Genomic DNA, 24,795 nt, shown 5'->3' with positions numbered 1-24,795 from the left:
CTTCTCTTTTTCTTTTCGTGCGGATCTAGCTGCCATATGGAAACCCCGTTTTCTGGAAAAACTCGATCGGTGGAAAGGCTCTCAATAAATTCACGGGGCTTCGCGAATAAAATTTGTCGAGTAAGCAAGCCAGATACAAACTGGGTATAGGATGTGTGAACATGCTACACCGTTGCTTTATTCATTCTCAACGCTCCCCATCCAGTGGAGAATTAAATTTAAACTTGCCATCCTTATCCATAAACTCATTAATAATGTTTCAACATATGATGAATTAATCCAATATTATGCATTTAAAACTACTGCAATTCCTTTGATCTGCCCAAAAAACTTACCGTATTTTTCGCTCCATAAGACTCATTTTTTTCCCCCGCAAAAGTGGGGAGAAAATGTCTGTGCGTCTTATGGAGCAAATGTAGCGTCTCTCCTTCTCGCGCGCCATCCCCTTCCTCCTCCCCCCAACTCAGCTCAATCAGCATGGCGGCGCAGGTCAAATGCACACCGCCCCCACGACCCTCTAGTGCGTCTGGACAAATGCGAGGGAGATAGCCCGCGCCGACCATGGGCCCCGATGCCGTGTGCCGTCCTCCGCCGGCGGAGCTCGAGCTCCCTGCCGGTCTGCTGCTCCTGGGGCGCACCCCGCCGCAAGAGCCGGCATGACACAGGCCAGACATCAGCCACCCGAACCACGTGGGCTACGGAGGCCCCTCCAGTTCAGACGGCTGACATTTGACCTGCGCTGCGCCGGCCTTCGCAGCAAGATGCACTCCGCGAACAGCAGACCGGCAGGGAGCTGTTTGAACTGGAGGGGTCGCCGTAGCGCACGCGGTTCTAACAGCTGATGTCTGACCTGCCCACGTCGATCTTCGCAGTGAGATGCACCCCGGGAACGGCGGACCAGTGGGAAGCTCGGGCTCTGCCGGCGGAGGACGATACATGGCATCGGGGTTTGTGGTTGGTGCAGGCCATTTCCTTCTCATTTGCTTGGATGTATTGGAGAGTCATGGGAGTGATATACTGCCTGGGATGGAGATTACATGACAGAGACCTTTGCTTTTTTCGTTCTTTTGTGTATTTCAGTGATTTCTGATAAAATGTTTCTTGCATATGATGCAATGTGGCTTTTCAGAACTGATTAGCAGTTTGACAGCTGAAATTAATGAAAAGCAAATAGAATTACTGCCTGTGCTGATTAAGTGGCTACCTGTTGAAATATTAGGAGCAAATTGCTCTCCTAATCAATGTAATAAAGCCCTGATTATTTATTATTGAACTTTGGAGCAGTCATGAAAGTTTAAAATAACTGGTGTGAGAGAGCTGTGTGTATGAGGGAGAAAGTCTGAGTGTGTGATTGTGGATATGTGAGGGAGAGAAAACCAGTGAGTGTGAGTACCTGTGTGGATGTTCTCTGCCTTACTATAAAAAACAAAAATAAAAAAATATCCCACAGACAGCCACCAGGGGGGAGCTCTGTACAGAGCCCTTCATGGGGACAGAATTTTTTTTTTCTTATTTTCCTCCTCTAAATCCTAGGTGCGTCTTATGGTCAGGTGCGTCTTATAGTGCGAAAAATACGGTACTTAAGGTTCCTTCCCCACTACAGATGTGTATTCATTTAAAATGAAATAGACAACACCAATGGCATTGTCTGTTTCATTTCATTTTACTGGAACTTCAAAACAAAAGAAAAAAAAAAACACTGAAATTTCAGGTTCTTTTGAATTTCGTGTTAGTGCATACTAACTAGACAGTGTACATTAATCATGAAATTAGGGGAAACAAAAAACCCCAAAGAACCATTTTAAAAACAAAATCAAGCAAAAAAAACAACACACACACACACTGAACACTCCTATTCCCCACATCTGGAGGAAACCTACAACTAAGCCTTGCAGGTCCATTATATATTGAAACTCTCCCGGGGCAGATATTGACAATGATTTCTACAAAAACCTTTTTAAAAAATCACTTAAATCTTATCTTTTCAAGCATGCATTCGCGTTAGAGCCTTAGGATTGCAACCCAGCAGACACTAAACAGCAACAAGTTCTTAGGATTAACTGTGGCATTTTTATGTAGCATTGTATTTTGTATTATTCAGGTGCAAGTAGGTTATGTATACCTATGTGTTAGCTTTCTGTGTTCTGTATGTTTTATTATGCATGTTTACAGTACTCACCACAAACACTACTGTATGTAAGCAGGCTATACAATAAAAAAAACAAAACAATGTTTATTCTTCGTCCTGATGTCAAATCTATTTTTCCTGTCAAAAGAAAACTGTTTCAGTGCCTATATGTGCTCAGAGTTCCAGTTCAAGGCCAGACATCTCCTCTGTTGTAATTTCATCACAGGGAGAATTGTTGAAGTTTTTTTTTTATGCATAGGATGATGAAATAGAGCAAGCAGGCCAATATAATCGCTGCATCCCAAGAATATTGCAAGAAACTGACCTCTTAAGCTGTAGGTTGGACAAGACCGGATTCTTTGATAACCTGATGAGATTAGTCGGTAAATAGTGGCAAACTTGTTTTTACAGCAGCCATCCTGTCTGACATGACACAAGGGAGAATGATTAACCTGTGGGATCAAAGGAGGATCTGAACAGTCTGATCTGCTACTCTGGATGGGGGAGGTGTATTCAGCAGCCATGAGGATACCTGAAGGAGGAATAATTTAAAAGATACTCAATCATTGCCCTCACCTAGCACAAATGGAAGGAAAACAGCAGAGGGGCTCGAGTTGGTTAATTGATCCTGGTAATTATTATATTTCTACATCTAGATCTTAGGTAGCAATGCCTATGGAAAATATATTACAGTGGGTATTATAGTAAAGTTATGGGAATTTGGCAATGGTTTTGCTCTGTGGTCTTATATAGTTATATATATGTTTTGGATTGCATTTAATTACAACAATGTCCAATGTACAGAATCTGCAATTGTCTGTTTTACTATTCTTTCCTGTGCTGGCTATGAAACAACCTGTCCATAGTCCACCATCCACTGCTGTAGTTATCAGTCTCTTATCTTTAGGTTAAACTTCATCCCTTCTTAACCATTTCTGTTTCAGGTTTTGATCCACATGTGGCTGTTGCAGTAAATCTTTGTATTTCCCACTGTATTTATACTTTTGCCAATTCTTTTTCTTTGTTGCTGAGCTGATCTTTTTTTTGCAAATTCTATTGCTCATTTCCATACATGTTCTGATAGATTTCACTTACTTCTCCAATTCTGGCCATTCACTTTTGTACTTCATCACTTTTAGAATATTTGGGTCTGCTGATGCTATTTGATAGACCTTGAAGTTTATTATAGCAGCTCTGTGTGTTTAATCAATTTCTATAAGGCCCATACACCTTCAGCTCCTGGATGTACAATCTGTGCATGCACGGGTTTTTAGAGATTTAGAAACTTCTCAATGCCTGCTGGGCATTGAGAAGTTTTCTTATTATTCAAATGTTTAAGATCCTTGTGAGGCTTGTCTATGCTTTCAGAACTGCAGGGAAGTGAAGGGATTGTAAGTTGACTGATTGTCTCTTATTTCATGATGTTAATTCATTTTTCAAAAACAGCTCTGGTTTTCAGGACATCCAAAATGAATATGCATGAGTTTGAATATAATAGAGGCAAGCCATGCAAATATACCTCATGCATATTCACTGTGGATATTCTGGTTGTGGCACTCCAGGACTGATGTTGCCTACCCCTGGTTTAGCTTTTTCTTATATCAGGTCATAATGGCTTTAAGATGAACTGACCTTGAGTTCTATATACACCACTTTTGTTGCCTTCTATCCTATCATAATGTGTGGATTCTCTGATGTCTTGTGAGCTGCATCTCCCAACGGAAGCATTTACCACACTTAGTACAGGTAAATGGTTTTATTCCTGTATGGATTCGCTGGTGTTTTTTGAGGACTGTCTTCTGACTGAAACTTTTATCACACACGCTACATTTGAATGGTTTCTCAGTAGTGTGGAGACTCTGATGTATTGTGAAAGCTGAATTTGAATTGAAGCTTTCATCACACTTAACACATATAAATCGTTTGTCATTCACATGTATTCTTTGGTGGACTGTGAGGTCTGCTTTCCGATTGAAACTTTTACCACATTCAATACAGGTGAATAGTTTCTCACTAGTGTGAAGTCTCTGATGAATTGTTAAAGCTGAATTCCAACTGAAGCTTTTACCACATTCATTACACATAAATGGTTTCTCTCCTGTATGAATTCTCTGGTGCACCTTGAGGTTAGATTTTAGATTGAAGCTTTTATCACACTCAGTACATATAAATGGTTTTTCTCCTGTGTGAATTCTCTGGTGGCTGATGAGATGTATTTTCTGAATAAAAGTTTTACAGCACTCAGTACATCTGAACGGTTTCTCATTAGTGTGGATTCTCTGGTGCATTATGAGATTTGTCTTATGATTGAAGCCTTTTCCACACTCAGTACATGTGAATGATTTCACTCCTGTGTGAGTTCTTTGGTGGACCGTGAGATTTGAAATCTGACTGAAGCTTTTACCGCACTCTATACATGTGAATGATTTGTCTCCTGTGTGAATTCTCTTGTGGCTTTTGAGATTTGTCTTCTGATTGAAGCATTTTCCACACTCAGTACATGTAAATGATTTCACTCCTTTATGAATTCTCTGGTGACCTGTGAGAGCTGAAATCTGACTGAAGCTTTTACCGCACTCTATACATGTGAATAGTTTTTCTCCTGTGTGAATTCGCTGGTGGTGTATGAGGTTTATTTTCCGTTTGTAGATTTTACCACACTCAGTACATTTGAACGGTTTCTCATCAGTTTGGATTCTCTGGTGCACTGTTAGGGTTGTCTTTTGAATAAAATTTTTACCAGACACAGTATAGATAACTGGTTTCTTATCTATGTGATTTCTTTCATGATTTATGAGATGTATATTCTGTTTGACTTGTTTAACAGAGTCAGAATTTGAAACTGGTCTCGGTTCAATTTGTAATTTTAGGCATTGTGCGAAATCTGTTGTCTGAGCTTTCTGCCTAATGAAACTTTCCCCAAGTTCAGAAAATGTAAATAGTCTCTTCCTTGTGTGTTTGCTTTCTTCTTCTAGTAGTTTTCCCATTTGACTGATGGTTTTCTCACAGTCTGTACATGTATATGGTTTCTCTTCAGTATTAGATCCTTCATATGATTTCACAGGGTCAGAATCCCTGAAGAATATCCCACATCCAACACATAAATATTTTTGTTCTGGTGTCTGGTTTCGCTGCTCTGCCCCTGTGTAGGCGATAGTACTGGCACTTTGCTCACACACAGGAGAATTATCAGCTGAGTTGCCTATTGTCTTTATTTGCTTCTTTTCTAAGTTGCTCTGATTCCTGCAGTCCCTTCTCCAGGCAAAACACAAAGAGATTTTCGCTCTAGCTCTTTCTGATATCATCTTGTTCCTATCTGGATTCTCACCGACTTTCCAGTGGTGTGTTTTTGTGCTATTGTTTTTGGGATCATCTTTTTCTAAACAGAAAAATGAAAATAAAAAACATTGAGTATTAAAATGTTTTCTGGACAGAATAAGAGCATTCAGAGAAGAGAGGAGCTCTGTTATAACTAGAATTCAGACTCAGCAAAGAATATTTAGGTAACGATGAAGAGAATTCCCCACTGGGTAACTCCAGGCTCCAGCACAACAACCTCTGACCATGGGACAGTAGTCAGGAAACACTGCTAAAGCACTTTCTGTTCCTTTATTGCGTAAATTTATTTATTTATTTATTTAGCATTTTTCTATACCGACTTTCCAATAACAGAATTATTGATCAATTCGGTTTACATTCTCAACAATAACAATGACAAGTAAATGTCTTACAATGAACAGGTCGAATTAACTTGGGTTAAGATATATGGGGTTAATAACATAATTAAAAGGTACGGTGCCTAATGTAGTCTAGCTAAACAGGTGGTATTATAATGTTGTTAGATAATTAGACTGCCAAAGAATATGTGATTTCTAGAGAAGGTCTATATAGTTCTGAGTAACATACAGAGATCTATACTGATGAAACAAAATTGTAAATCATGTATTGTTAATCTAGACGGAGCCAATCCAATAGGGAGCAGCTCATCTTACGGAAATCAGATCACAGGGCTTTCGGAGTCTGAATTTGGAAAAGGATATCCTGTGTGCCTGTAACAGAAACCCTGAGAGTGATTAAAGTGATCTCCAGAGGAGCTAGCAAAGGGGTCTCTGCAGATCCCAGCTGCTCCTTCTACTCCTCATCTCAGCAGTTTTACCCCGGTCCCTCTTATTCCTGCACTCACCTGAGCAGCTGCTTTTCCCAGTTTCTCTTTCCTGTGATCCCGGCTCATCCCTGATGTACGGCTCTTCTCCTTGTTCAATGCGGGAGATAATATCAGGGGTGACGGGTGGAGAGCCTGATCCTGGGGGGAGAACACTGCATTAGGTTTCCCATAATCACTCTGAGTGTGAGTTTCCTAATTTTAGGAAATTAAAACGTTTTACCTGCATATATTCACCAACATCAATGAACACAACTTTTCAAGCTCTTGGTTAGAGAGACAGATGCATAGTTCAGAGGCCCAGTGTATCTCAAAAACATCACATAAATCTTTACTCATCTTTATAATCTCGCTGTCACCATGAAGAGTGCAATATATCATGGTCCTCATTATCTCCTAAAAACAGGGGAATGATTGGAAAAAAGTTGTTTCATTTTAGTATATGCCAAATAGTTTTAGCATACTCTAAATCAGCGGTTCTCAACTGGTGTGTCACGGCACACTAGTGTGTCGCGAGGCACCAGCAGGTGTCGCGCACCCGCTGCTCTTCCCCCCCCCCCCTAACCTCAGTGAGACGAACACTGCTGCCATTCCTGCCCAGGCTATCAGCACCTTCAAGCATCTCCTTCTTGAGGAATTGTGTAATCATGCTGGATGCTCACATTATTAACAGGCAAGGCTCCCAAGTACAACATCTGAAATAAAAAAAATTAACCATCCTCAAACACAATCTGAAATGTACGCTACGCAGCGAGACAAAAGTTGCACAAGGAGCTACCATACTTTTTGTGGCCCTCTAATAAGGGAGCCAATTAAACCAAAATCCAAACAGATATACACCCATTAAATGTCAAGTACATGCTTCTTTTGAAGATGATCACCGCATGGACCGCCGCGCTCAGCAACCCGGACGCCCTACCTGCACGGTAGGCCTCTCTGCATCTCACGTTTCCTGACCCCGATGGAAAGACCGCGGAGGCAAAGCGACTGACCTACCTCCATGGTAGGCCCTCTTCCTGCCAGGACCCACCTTCCACAGCTGGCCCAACCCGCACTGATCCAACCGCCCTCCGGTAGGCCCGACTGCGCTCACCTGACCGCTCGTCGTTGGGACTCACCGCATCGTTCATTCCCTCCCCAGCCAGTGAAAAAGCCAGGAATAACAGCCTTCCCCCTGTGGCCTTAGAACCCACCCACCGACGCAATCAAGGTGGCGACGTGGGACCGACCGACCTACTTAAGATGCCTAAGCGCGTCTTTGGCGTCGTGCAACAAAGGGGCATGCCCCTTGGTGCTCCCCTTAGCGCGTCCTCATGTAATCACCTTGTCACCAACCTCCACATAACAGACCTTCCTCAACCAGTGGATCCCTCTACTGTCTGATCAGAACCTCTTAATCCACATCTTCTCCCTTCACCGGCTTCAGACGGACACCAATTAACCCACTGACCAGTTTCCATCTCCAGCCTTCATCTCTCAGCTTTGAACCACAACGACCCCTGATCTGCTTCAGCTCTACTCAACACTTCAATACCACCAGTGCGTCCCTCATTGAGGCAATTTACGACGTCCCCTACGGTCTATTTCTTTTACGACAACGGCCATGCTTTCACTTGTTACTGCTTACTGGATCTGCATACTATATGGTAGTTGCACTGTTCCTCATCTTCTGTATAACTATCACTTGTAATTTGTTCCCCCCCAATCTCCCCTCCCAACTGCTGCCGAGCAATCACCAAACCCTCTGTCATACTCCTCTCCTTTTCCACCCAATACTTCAATGGCTTCTCATACCATCCCCCGTATTCACCACCCACACAGCAGACTCCCATTCCCATACCACCACAAATCCCCCCCCCTTCGCAAGTTCCTCCTCCCTATCCTCATTACCCCCTTGACACAACTTCTAGGACTCACTACCCTTTCGATAATTCTTTTCAATTCGCAATCCCTCTCTAAAAAAAAAAACCAATCCTCAACGATCTCCTTATCGACTGTAAACCTGATATCTGTGCCTTCACAGAAACATGGTTCAAGGAAACTGACACTGTCCTCCTTAATCAACTCCCTACCCTCTCTTATGAGATTTTTTCTATCCCAAGACCCAAGAAGAGAGGAGGTGGCTCCTCCTGGCAGTAAAAAAGCACCTTAATCTAAAGCCGATGCACACTGACACCCCCCCAAACTGGAAATCAGCCTTTCAAATCCCCTGAATTGCAAATCTGCCTTATCTATGCCCCGCCAGGCTCCATAGAACTCAATCCCTCCCCCATAATCGAATTCATCTCGGACAATATCAATATTGAAATCAAAGCTATTGTTCTAGAAGACTTCAATCTCCACATAGACTCAACCACACTTACATCATCCTGTGAAACCTTCCTCACCTCCCTCCAAGCCATAGGCTTTTAAACAGATTATTACATCCCCTACCCATAAAGCTGGACACTCTTTAGACCTCATTTTCATTAACCCATGTATTCACTCTCCTTACACACCCACTTGCACCCCTGTTCCCTGGTCAGACCACTTCCTCATTGAAACTCTACTCTCTTTAAATGCATCGATCACTTTTAATCCTGCACAAAGCTCAACTATTGTATTTAGAAAACCCTGTGCTAGTGAGGATCTATCCTCTGCAATATCCAATGCCCTACCAGAACTCGACTGCTCCAACCTGGACGCTGCCTTAGCCTCCTGGAGCAACCTCACACTAGACATCGCTAATAAACTATGTCCTATCTCCAGATGCGAGCTGCGACCCTCTTCAAAAAACCTCCAACCTTGGTACTCGGCTGAACTTAAAATACTGAAAAACAAACTCAGACAGAGAGAGAGAATTTGGCATAAAGACCCTTCACCTCAACACGCCTCCAGCTTTAAATCTGCCCTTCATCACTACAGACTTTCCACACTCAACTCCAAACATGATTTCTATGCCTCCAAACTACACGAGTACATGTACAATCCTAAGGCCCTCTTTTCATAGGTTGCTGACCTCACCAAGTCCACCCTGACCACCATCCCTGATAATGAAGCTTCTGCTAGATGTGAAGAGCTAGCTCTGTACTTTCAAAAAAAATTGCTAACATCCTCCTCAGATTCCCAAACTCCTCGCCTTCAGCCATCCCTTGTTCTGACCCTAACACCGCCACCCTTGACTCACTCGAACCAACCTCTGCCAAGGAAATTGAATCTATCCTCAAAAAAATCAAACCCGCCCGTCACCCCACACATACCATCCTCACAAAAACCCTCCTCTCCAATCCGAACACCATTGCCAAACCCCTAGCTAACATCATTAACTCCTCGCTCTCCTCTGGCATAGTCCCAGACACCCCTCAAACAAGCTTAAAAAACCTTCATTAGACCCCCCAAAGACCCTTCAAATTTCCGACCCATCTCAAACCTTCCCTTTATCTAAAAATTATGGAAAAGATCGTAAGTGGGAATTAACAGATTATCTTGAAAACAACAAGATTCTCCATCCGAACCAGTTTGGTTTTCGCAAGCACCTCAACACAGAAACACGCTCCTACTCACCCTCTCCGACACCTCATCAGAGGCATAGATCAGGGTCATTGCTACCTATTGGCACTACTAGATATCTCCGCTGCATTTGACACAATCAATCAATCACAACCACCTCCTCACCCGGCTGACAGAAATAGGCATCTCAGGCTTAGCTCTCTTGTGGTTCAAATCATGTTTATCCAATAGAAAGTTCTCCATCAAAATAGGTAATGCAGAATCCACACTCTACTCCCTGTCCCAAGGTGTCCCACAAGGTTCCTCCCTCTCCTCCACTCTTTTCAATATACATCTCACACCCCCTCTGTCAGCTCCTATCGGACCTCGGCCTCAAGTTCTCTCTCTATTCTGATGAGTCCAAATCATCATTCCCATCCATGATTCTTTATCTGATGCACTGAAGCTTTGGGACACATGCCTTGCTTTCATCAATAACTTACTCACAAACCTCCACCTTGCCTTAAAACACAACTAAAACAGAACTGCTCCTCATTATCCCAACACCAAACCCTGAAAACCATCGATCTCCAATGACCTGGCCTTCAGTGCCATATCCGTCCAGCCTTTTGTAAGAGATCTTGGGGGTCTTTCTGGACCAGCAACTGAACTTAAAGAAATATATTAACTCTATTCTCAAAGATGGCTTCTATAAACTCAATGTCCTAAAAAAACTAAAACTCTTGCTCCATCGCCATGATTTCCGGACAGTCATTCAGGCCACCCTCGCCTCCAAGTTTGATTATTGTAACTCCCTTCTGCTAGGGCTCCCCTACTCCACCATAAAACCATTATAAATGACCCTCGCTACAGCATTCTGGAGCATCACAAATGCCCGGAAATCTGCCCATATCACCCCCATACTCAAAGACCTCCATTTGCTTCCCATCCCCTCGTGTATTCTCTTTAAAACACTATCCATCATCCATAAATCCATCTACTGCCATAACTCTAACTGGCTTACTGCTACGAACCTTCTGCCTCACACACTCCAACTGTCCCACCAGAGCTATTAATAAAGGAACCCTCCAGGTACCCTCTCTTAAAAGGCTCATCTCTCTCCACAAGGGATCGTGCCATCTCTATTGCTGGCCCCAAGCAATGGAACTCACTTCCCACCTTTCTTCGACTTGAGCCCTGTACCACCAAATTTAGAAAAAAAATTAAAGACATGGGCTCTTTAAGCAGGCTTACCCAGACTAGACACTGACCTCCTTCTCACCTACGCCACCCCCCTCTTGATCTGATTCTGCATATAATGTTATTACTAGCTCCTGTATATTATTTTGTTTCTAATCTCTCGTAAATTACAGTACAATAATTGTTATTTGCTTTATATCTTCTGCTCTGTCTCGGGCTTCCTTGCCTCCCTGTTCTCCACCCCCCATGTTCCTGTTTTATGTACTTTCCACCTGTCAGTTTGGATGTAAACCGGTATGATGTTGCTCACTAATGTCGGTATATAAAAGTGTTAAATAAATAAATAAATAAATAAATAAATAAAGATTCTCCGGAATATCTATGAAGCCTTCTGCCTCCATTGGTGACGTGCTGCCATTTTGGTGAACCAACCCTAGGAGTGGAAAATGGATGAGTGCAGGTCACATTCTGAGCCAGAGATACAGTTAGCCCAGCTGCACACAGGATCTAAAGGATTTGCTGCCTCTTGCTGCAGAAACTTGGAGGAAAAAAAAAGTGCTGCAGGAAACCTGAGGCTCTGTGCTGAGCTAATAATCCCTTTCTAATTGAATTCCCTTGGAACTCCATCTTCTTATTCATTTATTTCCCATTCCCTCCAAGGTTCGGGATGGGGTACATAAAAAAAAAAAAAAATGGAGAAATTACTTACCTGATAATTTTGTTTTCCTTAGTGTAGACAGAGGGACTCAGGACCAATGGGTATAGTGTGCTCCTGTCAGCACTTGGAGACGGATCAGATTTCAATCTGACGTCAGCCCCTAGTACATATACCCCTGCAGGAAGTGCAGCTCTTCAGTATTCTCCTCGAAAAGCATTATGGATATATGTGAGACTGACTGATTGATTACTTTAACAACTTGATTAACTTGTATAACTTCATAACTTGGTTAAACGTTATAACTTGATTAACTTAATTAACTTGGATTGGTTGATTGACTATAGCTGGAGACCGCCAGTGTACTCAACCGGAAAGCGTCGACACCCGGTAGGGTGGATGCCCTAGGTAAATGAAAAATGTAACTTACCCTTGGGTCATTTGGAAATCCTTGCATGACGGCAGCCGTGGATGGGATGCTGAGTCCATCTGTCTACACTAAGGAAAACAAAATTATCAGGTAAGTAATGTAGAGATTTCTTACCTGATAATCTCCTTTTCCTTAGTGTATGCAGATGGACTCAAAACAAGTGGGTATAGTGTGCTCGTGCTAGCAGTTGGAGACGGATCTGACGTCAGCACGGGTACATATACCCCCACAGGAAGTGTAGCAAATCAGTAATCTTCCTTGCAAAAGCTTTATGGATATATGTGTGACTGACCGATCGATTAAATCAACAGGATTACCCTGACCAATTGATGGTAGCTGGAGACCGCCAGTGTTCTCAACTGGAAGGCGTCGACACCCGGCAGGGTGGAAGCCCTATATAAGAAAACATGGCTTACCGTGAGTTGGCGAATCCCCATGTATACCGGCAGCCGGGCGGGATGCTGAGTCCATCTGCATACACTAAGGAAAAGGAGATTATCAGGTAAGTAATCTCTACATTTCCTAGCGTGTAGCAGATGGACTACAAAACAAGTGGGATGTACAAAAGCTACTCCTGGACTTGGGCGGGAGGCTGCCCGAGGACCGTGTAGAATTGCCCTCGCAAATGCTGTGTCCTCCCTGGCCTGGACGTCCAGACGGTAGAATCTGGAGAAGGTATGGAGGGAGGACCACGTCGCCGCTTTACATATCTCTGCAGGTGACAGCATCCTAGTTTCTGCCCAAGAGGCCGCTTGCGCTCTGGTAGAGTGAGCCTTGACCTGTAGAGGCGGTGGTTTTCCCGCCTCAACGTAGGCTGCCTTGATAACTTCTTTGATCCAGCGGGCGATGGTTGGCCGTGAGGCCGCTTCCCCTTGCTTCTTCCCGCTGTGAAGGACGAACAGTTGGTCCGTCTTTCGTACTGCTTCTGACATTTCCAAGTATCTGGCCAGTATTCTGCCAATGTCGAGATGACGCAGTATTCGACCTTCTTCTGACTTCTTCAAACCTTCCGTAGACAGCAAGGATATGGTTTGGTTGAGGTGAAAGTTGAGACCACTTGGGTAAGAAGGAAGGAACCGTGCGAAGATGGATAGCTTCTGGAGTGATTCTGAGAAACGGATCACGGCCAGGACAGTGCTTGTAGCTCTGAGATGCGGCATGCTGAACACACAGCCAGCAAGAACACCATCTTCAAGGTTAACAAACGGAGGGACAGGCCTCGAAGGGTCCTGAAGGCGGATCCCGCTAGAAATTCCAACACTAGGTTGAGGTTCCACAGGGGCACTGGCCACTTCAGTGGCGGGCAAATGTTTTGACTCCTTTCAGGACAACGTGAAAACGTCCTGGGTGTTTGGCAATGGTTGCTGCCGTCGCTCCTGGGACCGTAGCAAGACAGCCACTGCTACCTGAACCTTGATGGAGCTGAGGGACAGTCCCTTCTGAAGTCCATCTTGTAGGAAGTCCAAAATGATAGGAATCTTAGCGGCATGTGAATTGGTGCTGTGAGAGTCGCACCAGGCTTCAAAAACTCTCCAGATCCTGATATATGTCAGTGATGTGGAGAACTTGCATGCTCGGAGGAGTGTATCTATTACCGGCTCCGAGTATCCTCTTTTCTTCAATCTAGCCCTCTCAATGCAAGACCGTAAGAGAGAATTGAGCTGGATCCTCGTGGAGGATGGAACCTTGCCGCAGCAGGTCCCTCTGTGGAGGCAGGCGTAGAGGATTCCTGCCAGTAGTCTTCTCATGTCTGCGTACCAGGGTCTTCTTGGCCAATCTGGGGCCACCAGAAGAACTAGGCCCCTGTGATGCTGTATCTTGTGTATGATTGCGCCTAGTAGGGGCCACGGCGGGAAGACATATAGCAGGGTCAAGGCTTGTTTAAGGATAGACTCCAGACGTCGGTCGTGTTCGTCCTTGAGGGCTGCCCCTCCCTCCACTGGAAATAGTGGTGCGCTTAGCTACCGCGCAGGACCATGGCATCGACTCTTGGCATACAAGGAGATCCTTGGTAGCCGGGTCCAGGGGGTACATGGTTTCCAAGGCTCGTCCCCCTTTGAATTTGGCTTCCGGGGCATTCCATTCCAGGTCAATTAGTTGCTGTGCTGCTTGCAGCAGAGGGAAGTGGCGGGAAGTCTGCCGAATGCCCTTCAGCGGAGGATTCTGTTTAGGATCCTGCGAAGTACCTGGGCCCGGGATGGCGAGCTCCGACAGGCATTGGGTAACCAGGTCCGGGAGCTCGTCATTGGTGAAGAGGCGTCTCATGGCTCGGTGGGACTCTGTCCCCGGGAGAGACTCCCCCTCTTCTGGGAACTCTGTTTCCTCTTCAGAAATGTCCGAGTCCCCATAGGTGGGGCTTCTGGGTGGTGGAGGTCTGGGCCAGGGTCTTGAAGGGCCTGGGGCATCAGGCTCCTCCGGTGGGGCTTATGGGTGCTCGGTCGGGGGTTCTGCTTGCATCTTAACAAAGGCATGGACCCCTCTGAAGAACTCCACCCATGAGATGGAGTCCAAGCCGAGGGGCGCTGGTTCCCTGGGGGTGCCCGTCTGAGGGGGGTCTGCTAAATCCGGGGTATCCCCCGAGGAGCTATCCCTCGGCCCTGGGTGGGACTGGCCCTGAACTGTATCTCCCAGGGCCTCCTCACACTGTGTGCACAGAGAGTCTTCCTCCTCTCTTTGTGCGGCTCTGATGTGGCATGCAGGGCAGAGGCCTTGAGCTTTTATCTTTGTTTCTGGTGGGGGCATGGTAGTCGGCGCGTAAAACTTATGCGCTCCGGTGTGCCTGCGCCGTGTGTAGGTGTGCGCGCAACTAGCGGGGCGCGCGTATTCTGTGCGCACGGCCTTGTGCATGTAGTTTATGCGCACAAGGGGGTATGTGCGCGTAGGTTATGCGCACATGTACCTTATGCGACTAGGCAGATTATGCACTCTGTGGAACGGAACGGCAAAAGAGGCCAAGATGGCGACGACGAGCACGCGGGCAATATGGCGACCACCTCGGAGGGTCTCCACGTGGGCAGACCCTTGGAAATAGCCGGGGCCTGGCCCTGAAAGGGCGGATCAACCCGGTGGCGCTGGTCTTGATCAGTGACCTGCGCTCCTCCTCGATCCTCGGAGACCAGATGAAGAGAAGATTTTTACTTTACCTTGTCTTCAGCGCTTCCCGGTTTCGTTCCGGGCGGTCTCCGGCTGGGGGGGGGGGAGAGGGCAAATACCTTCACCGCCGCGCTCGAGGGTGCACCCGCTGCCTCTACGCCGCGCCCGAGACTTCGGGGGATAGGTCCCCACCGCGAATTGGCCGCCGGACCGAGGCTCACCTCTGAGGGACCACGGAAATCACCTCTGGAATCTCAACTGGGGGAGGGACCCGCAGGTATCACCGCAGGAGAGCGGGGCTCGTCTTCAGGTAGGTTTCTTCTTTAAACTTTGGGTTTTGTTCTTTAAATTTGGTCTAATGCTCTGAGAGTGTGCAGATAGTCCCTAACTGCTATGGAGACGGAAAAATACTGAGGAGCTGCACTTCCTGCAGGGGTATATGTACTAGGAGCTGATGTCAGATTGAAATCTGATCCGTCTCCAACTGCTGACAGGAGTACACTATACCCCATTGGTCCTGAGTCCATCTGCTACACGCTAGGAAAATACTATTTTAAAATAGAACAATAATATAATCCAAAGGATATTAAGACATAACAATTGCTGCACAAACGGCCATCATTCTTTCACTGACAGAATGCCAAGTAGAAAATCATCTGCAGATCTAATGGGACATCCAGGAACATACATCTTAAGATTTCTGGCTAAATTTTCCAGGCCACCACCAAGGAAGGCTTTACAAGTCAAGAAAAGAGTTTTAAAATGAGGCCTAAAAAAAACAGGGAGCCAATGTAAAATTTGTAAGATGAGCATAATATGCTCCTTTGTGTTACAGCTGGAAATCAGCCAAGCAGCTATATTTTGGAATCATCTAAAGACTATGAAGATGTTTCTGAGTGAGACTAGCTAAGACAGAACTACAATAGTCCACCTGGGACAGATCAGAGCCAGTAGCGCTGTTTTAAGATGAGTAATCTAACCATATAAAACTTAAACTTGGCTATATTTGTAACAAAGAACATACTGTATGTTCCATGGATTTTAGTACAGAACCCAGAACCATTTCATGAATCCTCACAAATTAAGATGATGTGCCACGCCATCCAGATTGATCTGCATGTCCAGTGTGTGCATGTTTCCCTTATCTATCCACAGGATCTTTTTTACAGAATTGTGTAAATGTAATATAACACCCTGATTCAGCCCCGCACAACATTCATTCTGCCCTCACTGTAACCCCCTGAGCCAGCCCCGTGCAACATCCATTCTACCCTCCCTGAAAACCATTAACACAGCCCCATGTAACATTTATTCTATCCTGCTATAACCCACTGACACAAGCAGAATTACTTACTTTTTACTCCCTGGTCATGTTGCTTCTTCTGCATGCATTCACCTGACAGAAAGCCAATGGATAACCTAGGCCCTTGCTCTCTGTCTCACTTTTTACCAGCTCACATAAAGAAACTCTCAGACTCAGAACTGTCTTTTTCATGATGTCCTATGATTACTAATAAAAATATTAAATTCTCCCTTACCTAGAGAGATCAGGGTCTTATAATTTTCCTTCATCACATCTACATAAAGCTCCTTCTGCTGTTCTTCTAAATCCTCCCACTCCTCTTGGGAGAAATAGATGGCGATGTCCTCAAAGATAACTGGGACCTGAAACACAAACCCTTCCACACTCAGCATCTTCTGCATCTCATAAACCAGGAGACCTCCAAGTTTGGGACTCAGCAGGGCAGGGGCAGAGTTTTCCTTGCATCTATATATCATATCAGAGGTCCCAGTTTCTAGCAGTGGCACACGGAGAAAATTCTGCATAGAGTTTATTAATTCTCTGGCAGCACACTTGCATCAATGTACATAAAATAAATAAATATATATATATTTTTTACATTGTAAATAAAGTAGTTTTTGAAACCTTTCTGGTGTGCCTATTTTGTTTTTTATGTTTTTGGACATAAAGAATGCAGGAAAGAATTATATAAAGGAGATCAATGACTGTTGGTCCATTCATTTGTAGGCACTTATGGATAATGGATTAATACAGGTTGTATTAATCCATTATTAATACAGGTTGTAATTTTTTCTATATCTCTTTATATTTTATTGTACACCACTAAGAACCTTAAATTGCATGATTTATAAATATTTTAATTAAATTTAATCTTTACAATACAGATGGAAATTCATCAAATATGGCATACAGGAAAAAAATCTCAGAAGAGTTAAAAAACTAGAAACATTTATTATTTCAATAGAACCCCCTCCTCCCAAAAAAAAAAAGACAAGTTCCCAATATTTTCTATAGAAACAAGTTGCAGGCTGTAGAATTTTGATCAGAGTTCCATTACAAAAGCCCCCAACCCCTCCATGTCCAGAACTTTAGTCAGAGAAACACAGGCAGAGAAAAATATCTGAAATAGCTGGAGAAGGTAATGCCAAAAGGCACCTCTCACACACTTCCCATACACATACCCTCCCCAAAATATTTATCCTGTCTCCAGCCAGACACACACACAAACCAATACATCACTCAGGAAGGTCCAATGTGCCTTTTCTGCGACCTAGGTCTGCTTGGAATCCAATTAAAGTCAGAGCTGACTGCAGTGTCCAGGTTAGAAAGCTGCAGCAATGTTGAAAAGAGAGGGAAAGCAGGGGGGGGGGGGGGGGGGGGGGGGGGGGGGGGGGGGGGAGGGAAATCTCCCACCTGAGCAGAAAACTCCTGCAGGCATTTTTTCCTTGCTTTCAGGATTAGAAATGAATTGGAGGCTCTATCTGTAGGCTGCAAAACCCTCCTGAATTGCTGGGGGGAGAAAGGGAGATCCAGCTGGAAGGCTCCAGGAGTGAAAGTCTCTTTTTTTCCCTTCCTTGTAGGCTGCTGAATGTTGATCAGCACTCCATTAGAAAAGCCCCCACCCCCTCCACTTCTAGCACTTTGGTCCAGAGCAACATAGGCAGAGAAAAAAAAATATCTGAAGTAACTGGGGAAGGATGACACCAAAAGGCACCTTCAAAGCCCACCTCTCCCACACTTCCAAAGTACACACACATACTCTCCCCAACACACATTCACCCTGTCCTCTGCCAGAAACGCATACAAACATATACATCACTCAGGAAGGTCCCAAAGTCCCTTTTCAACTCCCCGGGTCTTCTAGGGAAACTATTATTTGACTTTGCAGTGTCCTAGGTTAGAAAGGTGCAGCAATGTTTGTATAGAGGGCAGGCAGGTGGAGGCAATCTCTTACCTGAGCAGAAGCTCCTGCAGGCATTTTCCTTTCTGCTTTTGCAGCTTTCAGGATTAGAAGTGAATTGGGAGCTCTTTCTCTGGCTGAGAGCGTCTTATTGTGCTGCAGGAGAGAAAGGTTCCTTCCCCAGAAGCAGCTCTACCTCCAGCCCGACGCACGCTGATGATGTCATGAGCTAAACGCCGAGGGAGCTGTAAACAGCTCTGGTAGTGCGGGGAGCAGGCTGGAAGGACTCTTTACAGCATGAAGGGAATTTTCCTTCTAAAGAATAAAATCTGCAAAGAACAAAAATGAATGCTATTGATTCTTAAATTTGGGAAGGGGAAAATGCAATGCTATTTTGTTTAAATTTGGAAATTGTCTTGGATACTGGTCTGTACATGACCTTTCCCCTCCATTTCTGTTTGCGGTTTTTCTTGTCGGTTCCCCAGTTTCTCTTGTTGCTTCCCTTCTGTGGCTGGGTGCTGTACTGGGGTAAAAGTTAAAGACATGTATTTAATTTCATGTCTTAATCTCCTAGCCCCAATTCCAGATGATGAACAAGAAGCCCAGCTCCGGCGCCAGCATTTTTGCCGTCTTGTGTGAAAAATTACCGTGCTGACTCCTGCCCCGTTCTGGTTTTTTTTATTAACACAAAATAGTTTTCCCCAATAACCAATACACAATAGAAACTCAGTTTCACATTCTGTCCCAGGACCCTTTCACCACTGAAAAAAGCTCTGCTCCCTCCTGCAATCCAAACTGTCGAAATTGACACACTTCCTGAGCCTAATTGACCACATCAACAGGACTAAAATCCCTAAATTGTGTAGGAATGATCCCCATGTGCTCTGCTCCACTTACTGATATGTAAAATTGGTACGGGCTGGACCCTGTAGCCAGCACCAGTTTATTGTACAGAAAAACATGCACTGCTGTGGTACTACCCAGAAAACACTGCAAAGACCCCACTTGGAACCCCTATGGTATTAGGCCTATTGTAACGCGTGTTAGGTGTGTATCTGGCGCTTGGACAGCTTTGAGTGAATTGAATGACAACACTATAGTAAACTCCCATTCCAAAACAGTACTAACATACATACAGGCCGATACAGTACAGTGCGCTCCGGTGGAGCACACTGTTAACCGGCATTTGAACACGCGTTTTCGACGCACTAGCTTTACCCCTTATTCAGTAAGGGGTAATAGCGCGTCGAAAACGCATGTCCAAACCTCCATGAGACTAATAGCGCCTGCAACATGCAAATGCATGTTGATGGCCCTATTAGTCATTCCCGTGCGATACAGTAAGTAAAATGTGCAGCCAAGCCGCACATTTTACTTTAAGAAATTAGCGCCTACACAAAGGCAGGCGTTAATTTCTGCCGGCGCCGGGGAAGTTTTTACTGCTTTTCTGTGCACTCTCCGACTTAATATCATGGTAATATTAAATTGGAGGTCCCAAAAGATAAAAAAAAAGTTTAAAATTAAAAAAAAAAAATTTAAAATGGGCCCGCAGCTTGAAAACCGGACGCTCAATTTTGCTGGCGTCCAGTTTCCGAACCCGTGGCTGTCAGCGGGTTGAGAACCGACTCGGCAAAATTGAGCGTCGGCTATCAAACTCGCTGACAGCCGCGGGTTCAGTAAGGGGTAATAGCGCGTTGAAAATGCACGTCCAACCCCCCGAAACTAATAGCGCCCGCAACATGCAAATGCATATTGATGGCCCTATTAGTTATTCCCGCACGATTCAGTAAGTAAAATGTGCAGCCAAGCCACACATTTTACTTTCAGAAATTAGCGCTTACCCAAAGGTAGGCGTTAATGCCGGAGGCAACCGGGAAAGTGTACAGAAAAGCAGTAAAAACTGCTTTTCTGTACACCCTCCGACTTAATATTATGGCGATATTAAGTCTGAGGTCCCAAAAGTAAAAAATAATTAAAAATTAGAAAAAAAATTTTTAAATCAGCCCGCGGCTCGTGGGTTGAAAACCAGACACTCAATTTTGCCGGCGTCCAGTTTCCGAACCTGTGGCTGTCAGCGGGTTTGAGAACCAACGCCGGCAAAATTGAGCGTCGGCTGTCAAACCCGCTGACAGCCGCCGCTCCTGTCAAAAAGGAGGCGCTAGGAAATTAAGACAAGATATCAAGGACTATAAAACAGAGATGTTTGATCTAATTGGCGAATTGAGGAAGGAAATGGCTGAGCTAGGCCAGCACATGTACGATATAGAAAGCACAGTGGAGTCCCAAACAATGGAGATACAGCAACTTCGAGATATAACTTCGGCTATACAAGCAGACTACTCCTCTCTACTTGACACGGTCGAAGATATAAGAAAATAGATCAAGAAGAGCAAACTTAAGAATCCAAGGGGTCCCGGAGACCCCCAAATTATCTGACTGCCAAGAGGTGGTTCAAAAGATATGCAAACACATTCTTGCACAAGAGCAACCTTCTGAGGCAATGGAGACCCTACCATCAATCACTATCGATTCAGAGAGAGCACACTGCGCCTTGGGCCCAAAACCTTCCAACCGCCCGCGTGACATTATTACTTGTTTTCATAAATTTGCTGTGAAAGATAGAATCTTTGCCGCAGTGCATAAGTTACTCTCCATTGTATGGGAGGGCCATGCGATAGCGCTTTCTGCAGATCTTTCAGCAATCACCCTCCAATGCAGGCTAGAAATGAAGGAGATCACCGATATATTACGTCGGGAAAAAAATTCGCTACTGGTGGCTTTACCCCTTCGGTATCAGATTCAAGGGTCATCTCATTGAGTAAAAATCAAACAATAAAGCCGCCTCGATCCTGAAGGACGCAGGATTCGAGATTCCTGCCGGGACCCTGAAAGCCTCTTTGCAAATGGCACGGAAGTCAAAGGCCCCGAGATGGCAGAGGGTCAGCAAAGGAGGCCAATGCCTTCGAAGGAATGCCGATGACAGGATTTCTGGTTCCTCTGCCACATGAATGTTGCTAAATATGGGTCATTTGCTTTCTATTTTTATCACGTTATAGCTAAAATATAACGATGTGAACATTATTTCTACTGTTGGTAAGATGGGGCGGGGGGAGGGGAAGGAATTGGGAACAGGTTAATGATGATTGCTGTTCTTAGCATTGACAGTATTTTGCTATCCTATGCTTTATTTCAATTTTTAGGATTTTAATTTATAGGACTAATATTAGGGTTCACAGCAACTTGAGTTAAGGTGACCCTTTTTGGTTTTTCTGTGTCAAGTATGGGGACCTTGTGCAAAAGGGAGCTATTAGATATTATTTCTCTTCTGTTCTTTAATGGCCACTTTTAAAATTTTATCGCTTAATGTTAAGGGGTTAAACTCCCACCATAAGGATTGAATAAGTTCTTGGAAGAGAAGTCCATTACCTGCTATTAAGTTCACTTAGAGAATAGCCACTGCCATTAGCAATGGTAACATGGAATAGACTTAGTTTTTGGGTACTTGCCAGGTTCTTATGGCCTGGATTGGCCACTGTTGGAAACAGGATGCTGGGCTTGATGGACCCTTGGTCTGACCCAGTATGGCATATTCTTATGTTCTTATGTTCTTTTTAATGACCTATGCCAATTACAAGTGGGGGTGGCCTGTAGTCTGGAGTCGCACCTCAAATGTAGGCACAATCATTTGATGGTTTCTTCTGATTATCCCTCTCAATTTGGTCAGCATCAACAAAGGAATCCAAATACATTGGGGTTGGGATTCTTATACGTAAGGATCTGATATTTGAATACAAATATTGCTATAGGGATCCCAAGGGAAGGCTTTTGATTTCAGTTTTGATTATTGGGGGAAAAGCATATACTCTGGTTAATATTTATTCACCCAATACCAAACATGGTCCCTTTTTCTCTTCTCTCTCAGAGCTTATTTCTACATATGCTGAGGGGCACCTTCTTGTTGCAGGGGATTTTAACCGTACATTAAACCCAGCCCTTGACAATTCCCAAGGTCCAAAATCATCATCCTCACAGGAACATAGACTGTTCAAATGCTTTTTGGTTAGAGAAGGTCTTGTGGATGTGTGGAGAAATAGATATCCTCACTCTCGGAACTACACGTTTTTCCCGCCAGTTCACAACTGTTACTGTTGCATAGACATGTTTTTGCTAGATAAAGGTTTAGTATCAAGAGTTGAGATAGTAGATATAGAACTGATCACCTGGTCGGACCATGCACCGGTTTGGCTCACCCTTGTCTTTGGAGGTTACGATAAGGGTCAACTCTATTGGAACCTTAATGAAAGTCTTTTAAAAAATGAGACCTTTGTGGTTCAGTTGCAAGATGTTATTCGAGAATATCTATCCTTTACTGATATGAGCGATACTTCTCCAATTACACTGTGGGAGTACTTAAAAACAGTGGCTAGGGGGAAATTGATTGCGTAGGCTTCTCATAGAAAGAAACAGGAAGGGAAGCAACAGGAAGAGCTGTTCCAATAAATAACACAGCTTGAAGCCTTACATAAACAGGGGACGTCTATTCCAATTTTGCGTAAATTAGAATTATGTTGCACACAATTAGCAGACTTAGAAGCAGCTATAATAGCACATCAATTGGAGATGTTTAACCAGCGATACTATGAAGGTGGAAACAAGGCAGGTAAACTGTTAGCTGGCAGGTTGAAGGCTAAGGCTCTCCATAATAACATGGTAAGAAGTTAAGAACATAAGAAATTGCCATGCTGGGTCAGAGCAAGGGTCCATCAAGCCCAGCATCCTGTTTCCAACAGAGGCCAAACCAGCTAAAAGATGAATCCGGAAATATTCTCACAGCAAATATAGATATCAGAACGCAGTTTCTGTGCTTTTATTCAAATTTATATAGTGCAGATACCGCAATTGATACACAGACTGCAGATCAATTTTTGGCTTCCATATCTCTTCCCAATTTAGATCTTGCTCACAGAGAATATCTAGTTAAGGAGATAACCCAAATGGAAGTGGCAGTAGCCATTAAGAAGTTAAAAGGGGGGAAATCACCTGGCCTAGATGGTTTTACTGACTGTTTTTATCATAAATTCTTGTCCAAAAAGGAAATGTTATATCAAATTAATCTTATGCAATGCCACTTCCCAAAAGGTTATTCTTTAAATGTATAGCCGCATCATCAAGCCTGTCAAGCTTGTTCTCTGTGTTTTCAAAAGAGAGCCGCCCGGACCTCTAATCATCTGTGGTGGTCAGTCTTTCTTTTTTTCTATTTTTTGTTTTTTTTGCGATTTTTTATATATTAATCTTTTTCAAGAAGGTTTTCAATATTTAAAAGAAGCTCAACATACGGCCGAAGTTTCACAGCAACAGCTGTTTCATCAGGAGCTAATGTGCAGTAACAATATTCTTTCAATTCATGAATAATCTCTGTCAAATAAATCCCTGTATTGGAAAATACCTGTGGATAAGGCGACCCCATTTTTAAAGATGAATTTTAAAACTTTAAATTTCTCAACTTATACACAAGTATGTACGGTACATTTAGATGAATACCATTGGTGATGTTCAATGTGACAGACTCTTTGTCGTGGCCTTTCCTAAAGCTGGATTGAAGGAGGTGCAAGATCTTTCTCTCTTTGAGAAGTCAAGGAGTTGGAAGTAGACTACCTTTTCAACTAGTTTGGATAAGGAGAGCCTGGGTGAAAGTTATTATTTTGGGGTTGGAGCTTGGTTTCATTACTGCTTTTTTAAGCATGTCGGTTAACAAGCCTTGAGATAAGATGCCATTGATGATATGGAGAGAAATGGGGCAAGATCATGCTTTAGGTTGCAAATGAAACTTGGAGGAAAAGAGCTTAGCTAACTCTCTAGAGGATATTTTCCACCTCTTAGGGGGTGATAGTTCACAAGTCAGTGGGGTGTCTGCAGGGAGTTCAGATGTCCCTGTGGTCAGAGATGATGTTGTCTTTAAGGGAGGTGTGAATGATGAAGAGTTGTCAAAGGAAGAATATATTATTAGAATCTTATTCATGAAGAATTTAATAAAAACACAGATACATGATGGCAGAAAAAGACCATATGGCTCATATAGTCTGTCCATCCATTCAATCTATCTAGCCCTTACACTTCCCTTCACTCCCCTCAGAGATCCTCTGTAATTAATAAAAACATAGATACATGAAAGCAGAAAGTCTTTTGCTTTATGGCCTCCTCTGATGGTAGAAGGAATCTAAGAAACTAATTTAGAGAGCTTCCGTTCTAGTTTGAACAATTTACTCAGATGGTTCATAGAGAGTCTTAGCTGTTTGGAGATGTAGACCTTTTTTGCCTGAAGAATGGCTATTTTATATCTCTTCACATAAGAACATAAGAAAATGCCATACTGGGTCAGACCAAGGGTCCATCATGCCCAGCATCCTATCTCCAACAGTGGCCAATCCAGGCCATAAGAACCTGGCAAGTACCCAA

General features: G+C 44.0%; 1 protein-coding gene across 2 annotated transcripts; it reads right to left on the bottom strand.

Moving 5' to 3' along the window:
* Nucleotides 1-1,426: 1,426 nt before the first annotated feature.
* On the bottom strand, nt 1,427-18,535 carry LOC115085960 (zinc finger protein OZF-like). Of its 2 annotated transcripts, XM_029592536.1 has the most exons (5): nt 16,675-16,805; nt 6,856-6,985; nt 6,514-6,686; nt 6,312-6,431; nt 1,427-5,507 (listed from the first exon to the last, which is right to left on the bottom strand). In XM_029592536.1, the coding sequence occupies exon 5, from the start codon at nt 5,431-5,433 to the stop codon at nt 3,802-3,804; it is 1,632 nt and encodes a 543-aa protein (XP_029448396.1). In that variant the 5' UTR covers nt 5,434-5,507; nt 6,312-6,431; nt 6,514-6,686; nt 6,856-6,985; nt 16,675-16,805; the 3' UTR covers nt 1,427-3,801. The 2 variants fall into 2 exon arrangements, with proteins under 2 accessions (XP_029448396.1, XP_029448395.1); XM_029592535.1 differs by lacking the exons at nt 6,514-6,686; nt 6,856-6,985 and adding an exon at nt 18,394-18,535 and having other exon boundaries at nt 1,428-5,507; nt 16,675-16,801.
* Between the last annotated feature and the right edge of the window lie 6,260 nt (nt 18,536-24,795).

Source organism: Rhinatrema bivittatum, chromosome 2 (genome assembly GCF_901001135.1).
Source record: "Rhinatrema bivittatum chromosome 2, aRhiBiv1.1, whole genome shotgun sequence".
NCBI classification, from domain to species: domain Eukaryota; kingdom Metazoa; phylum Chordata; class Amphibia; order Gymnophiona; family Rhinatrematidae; genus Rhinatrema; species Rhinatrema bivittatum.
Note: the sequence above shows the minus strand (reverse complement) of the source record. Positions and strands in the feature narration are given on the sequence as shown.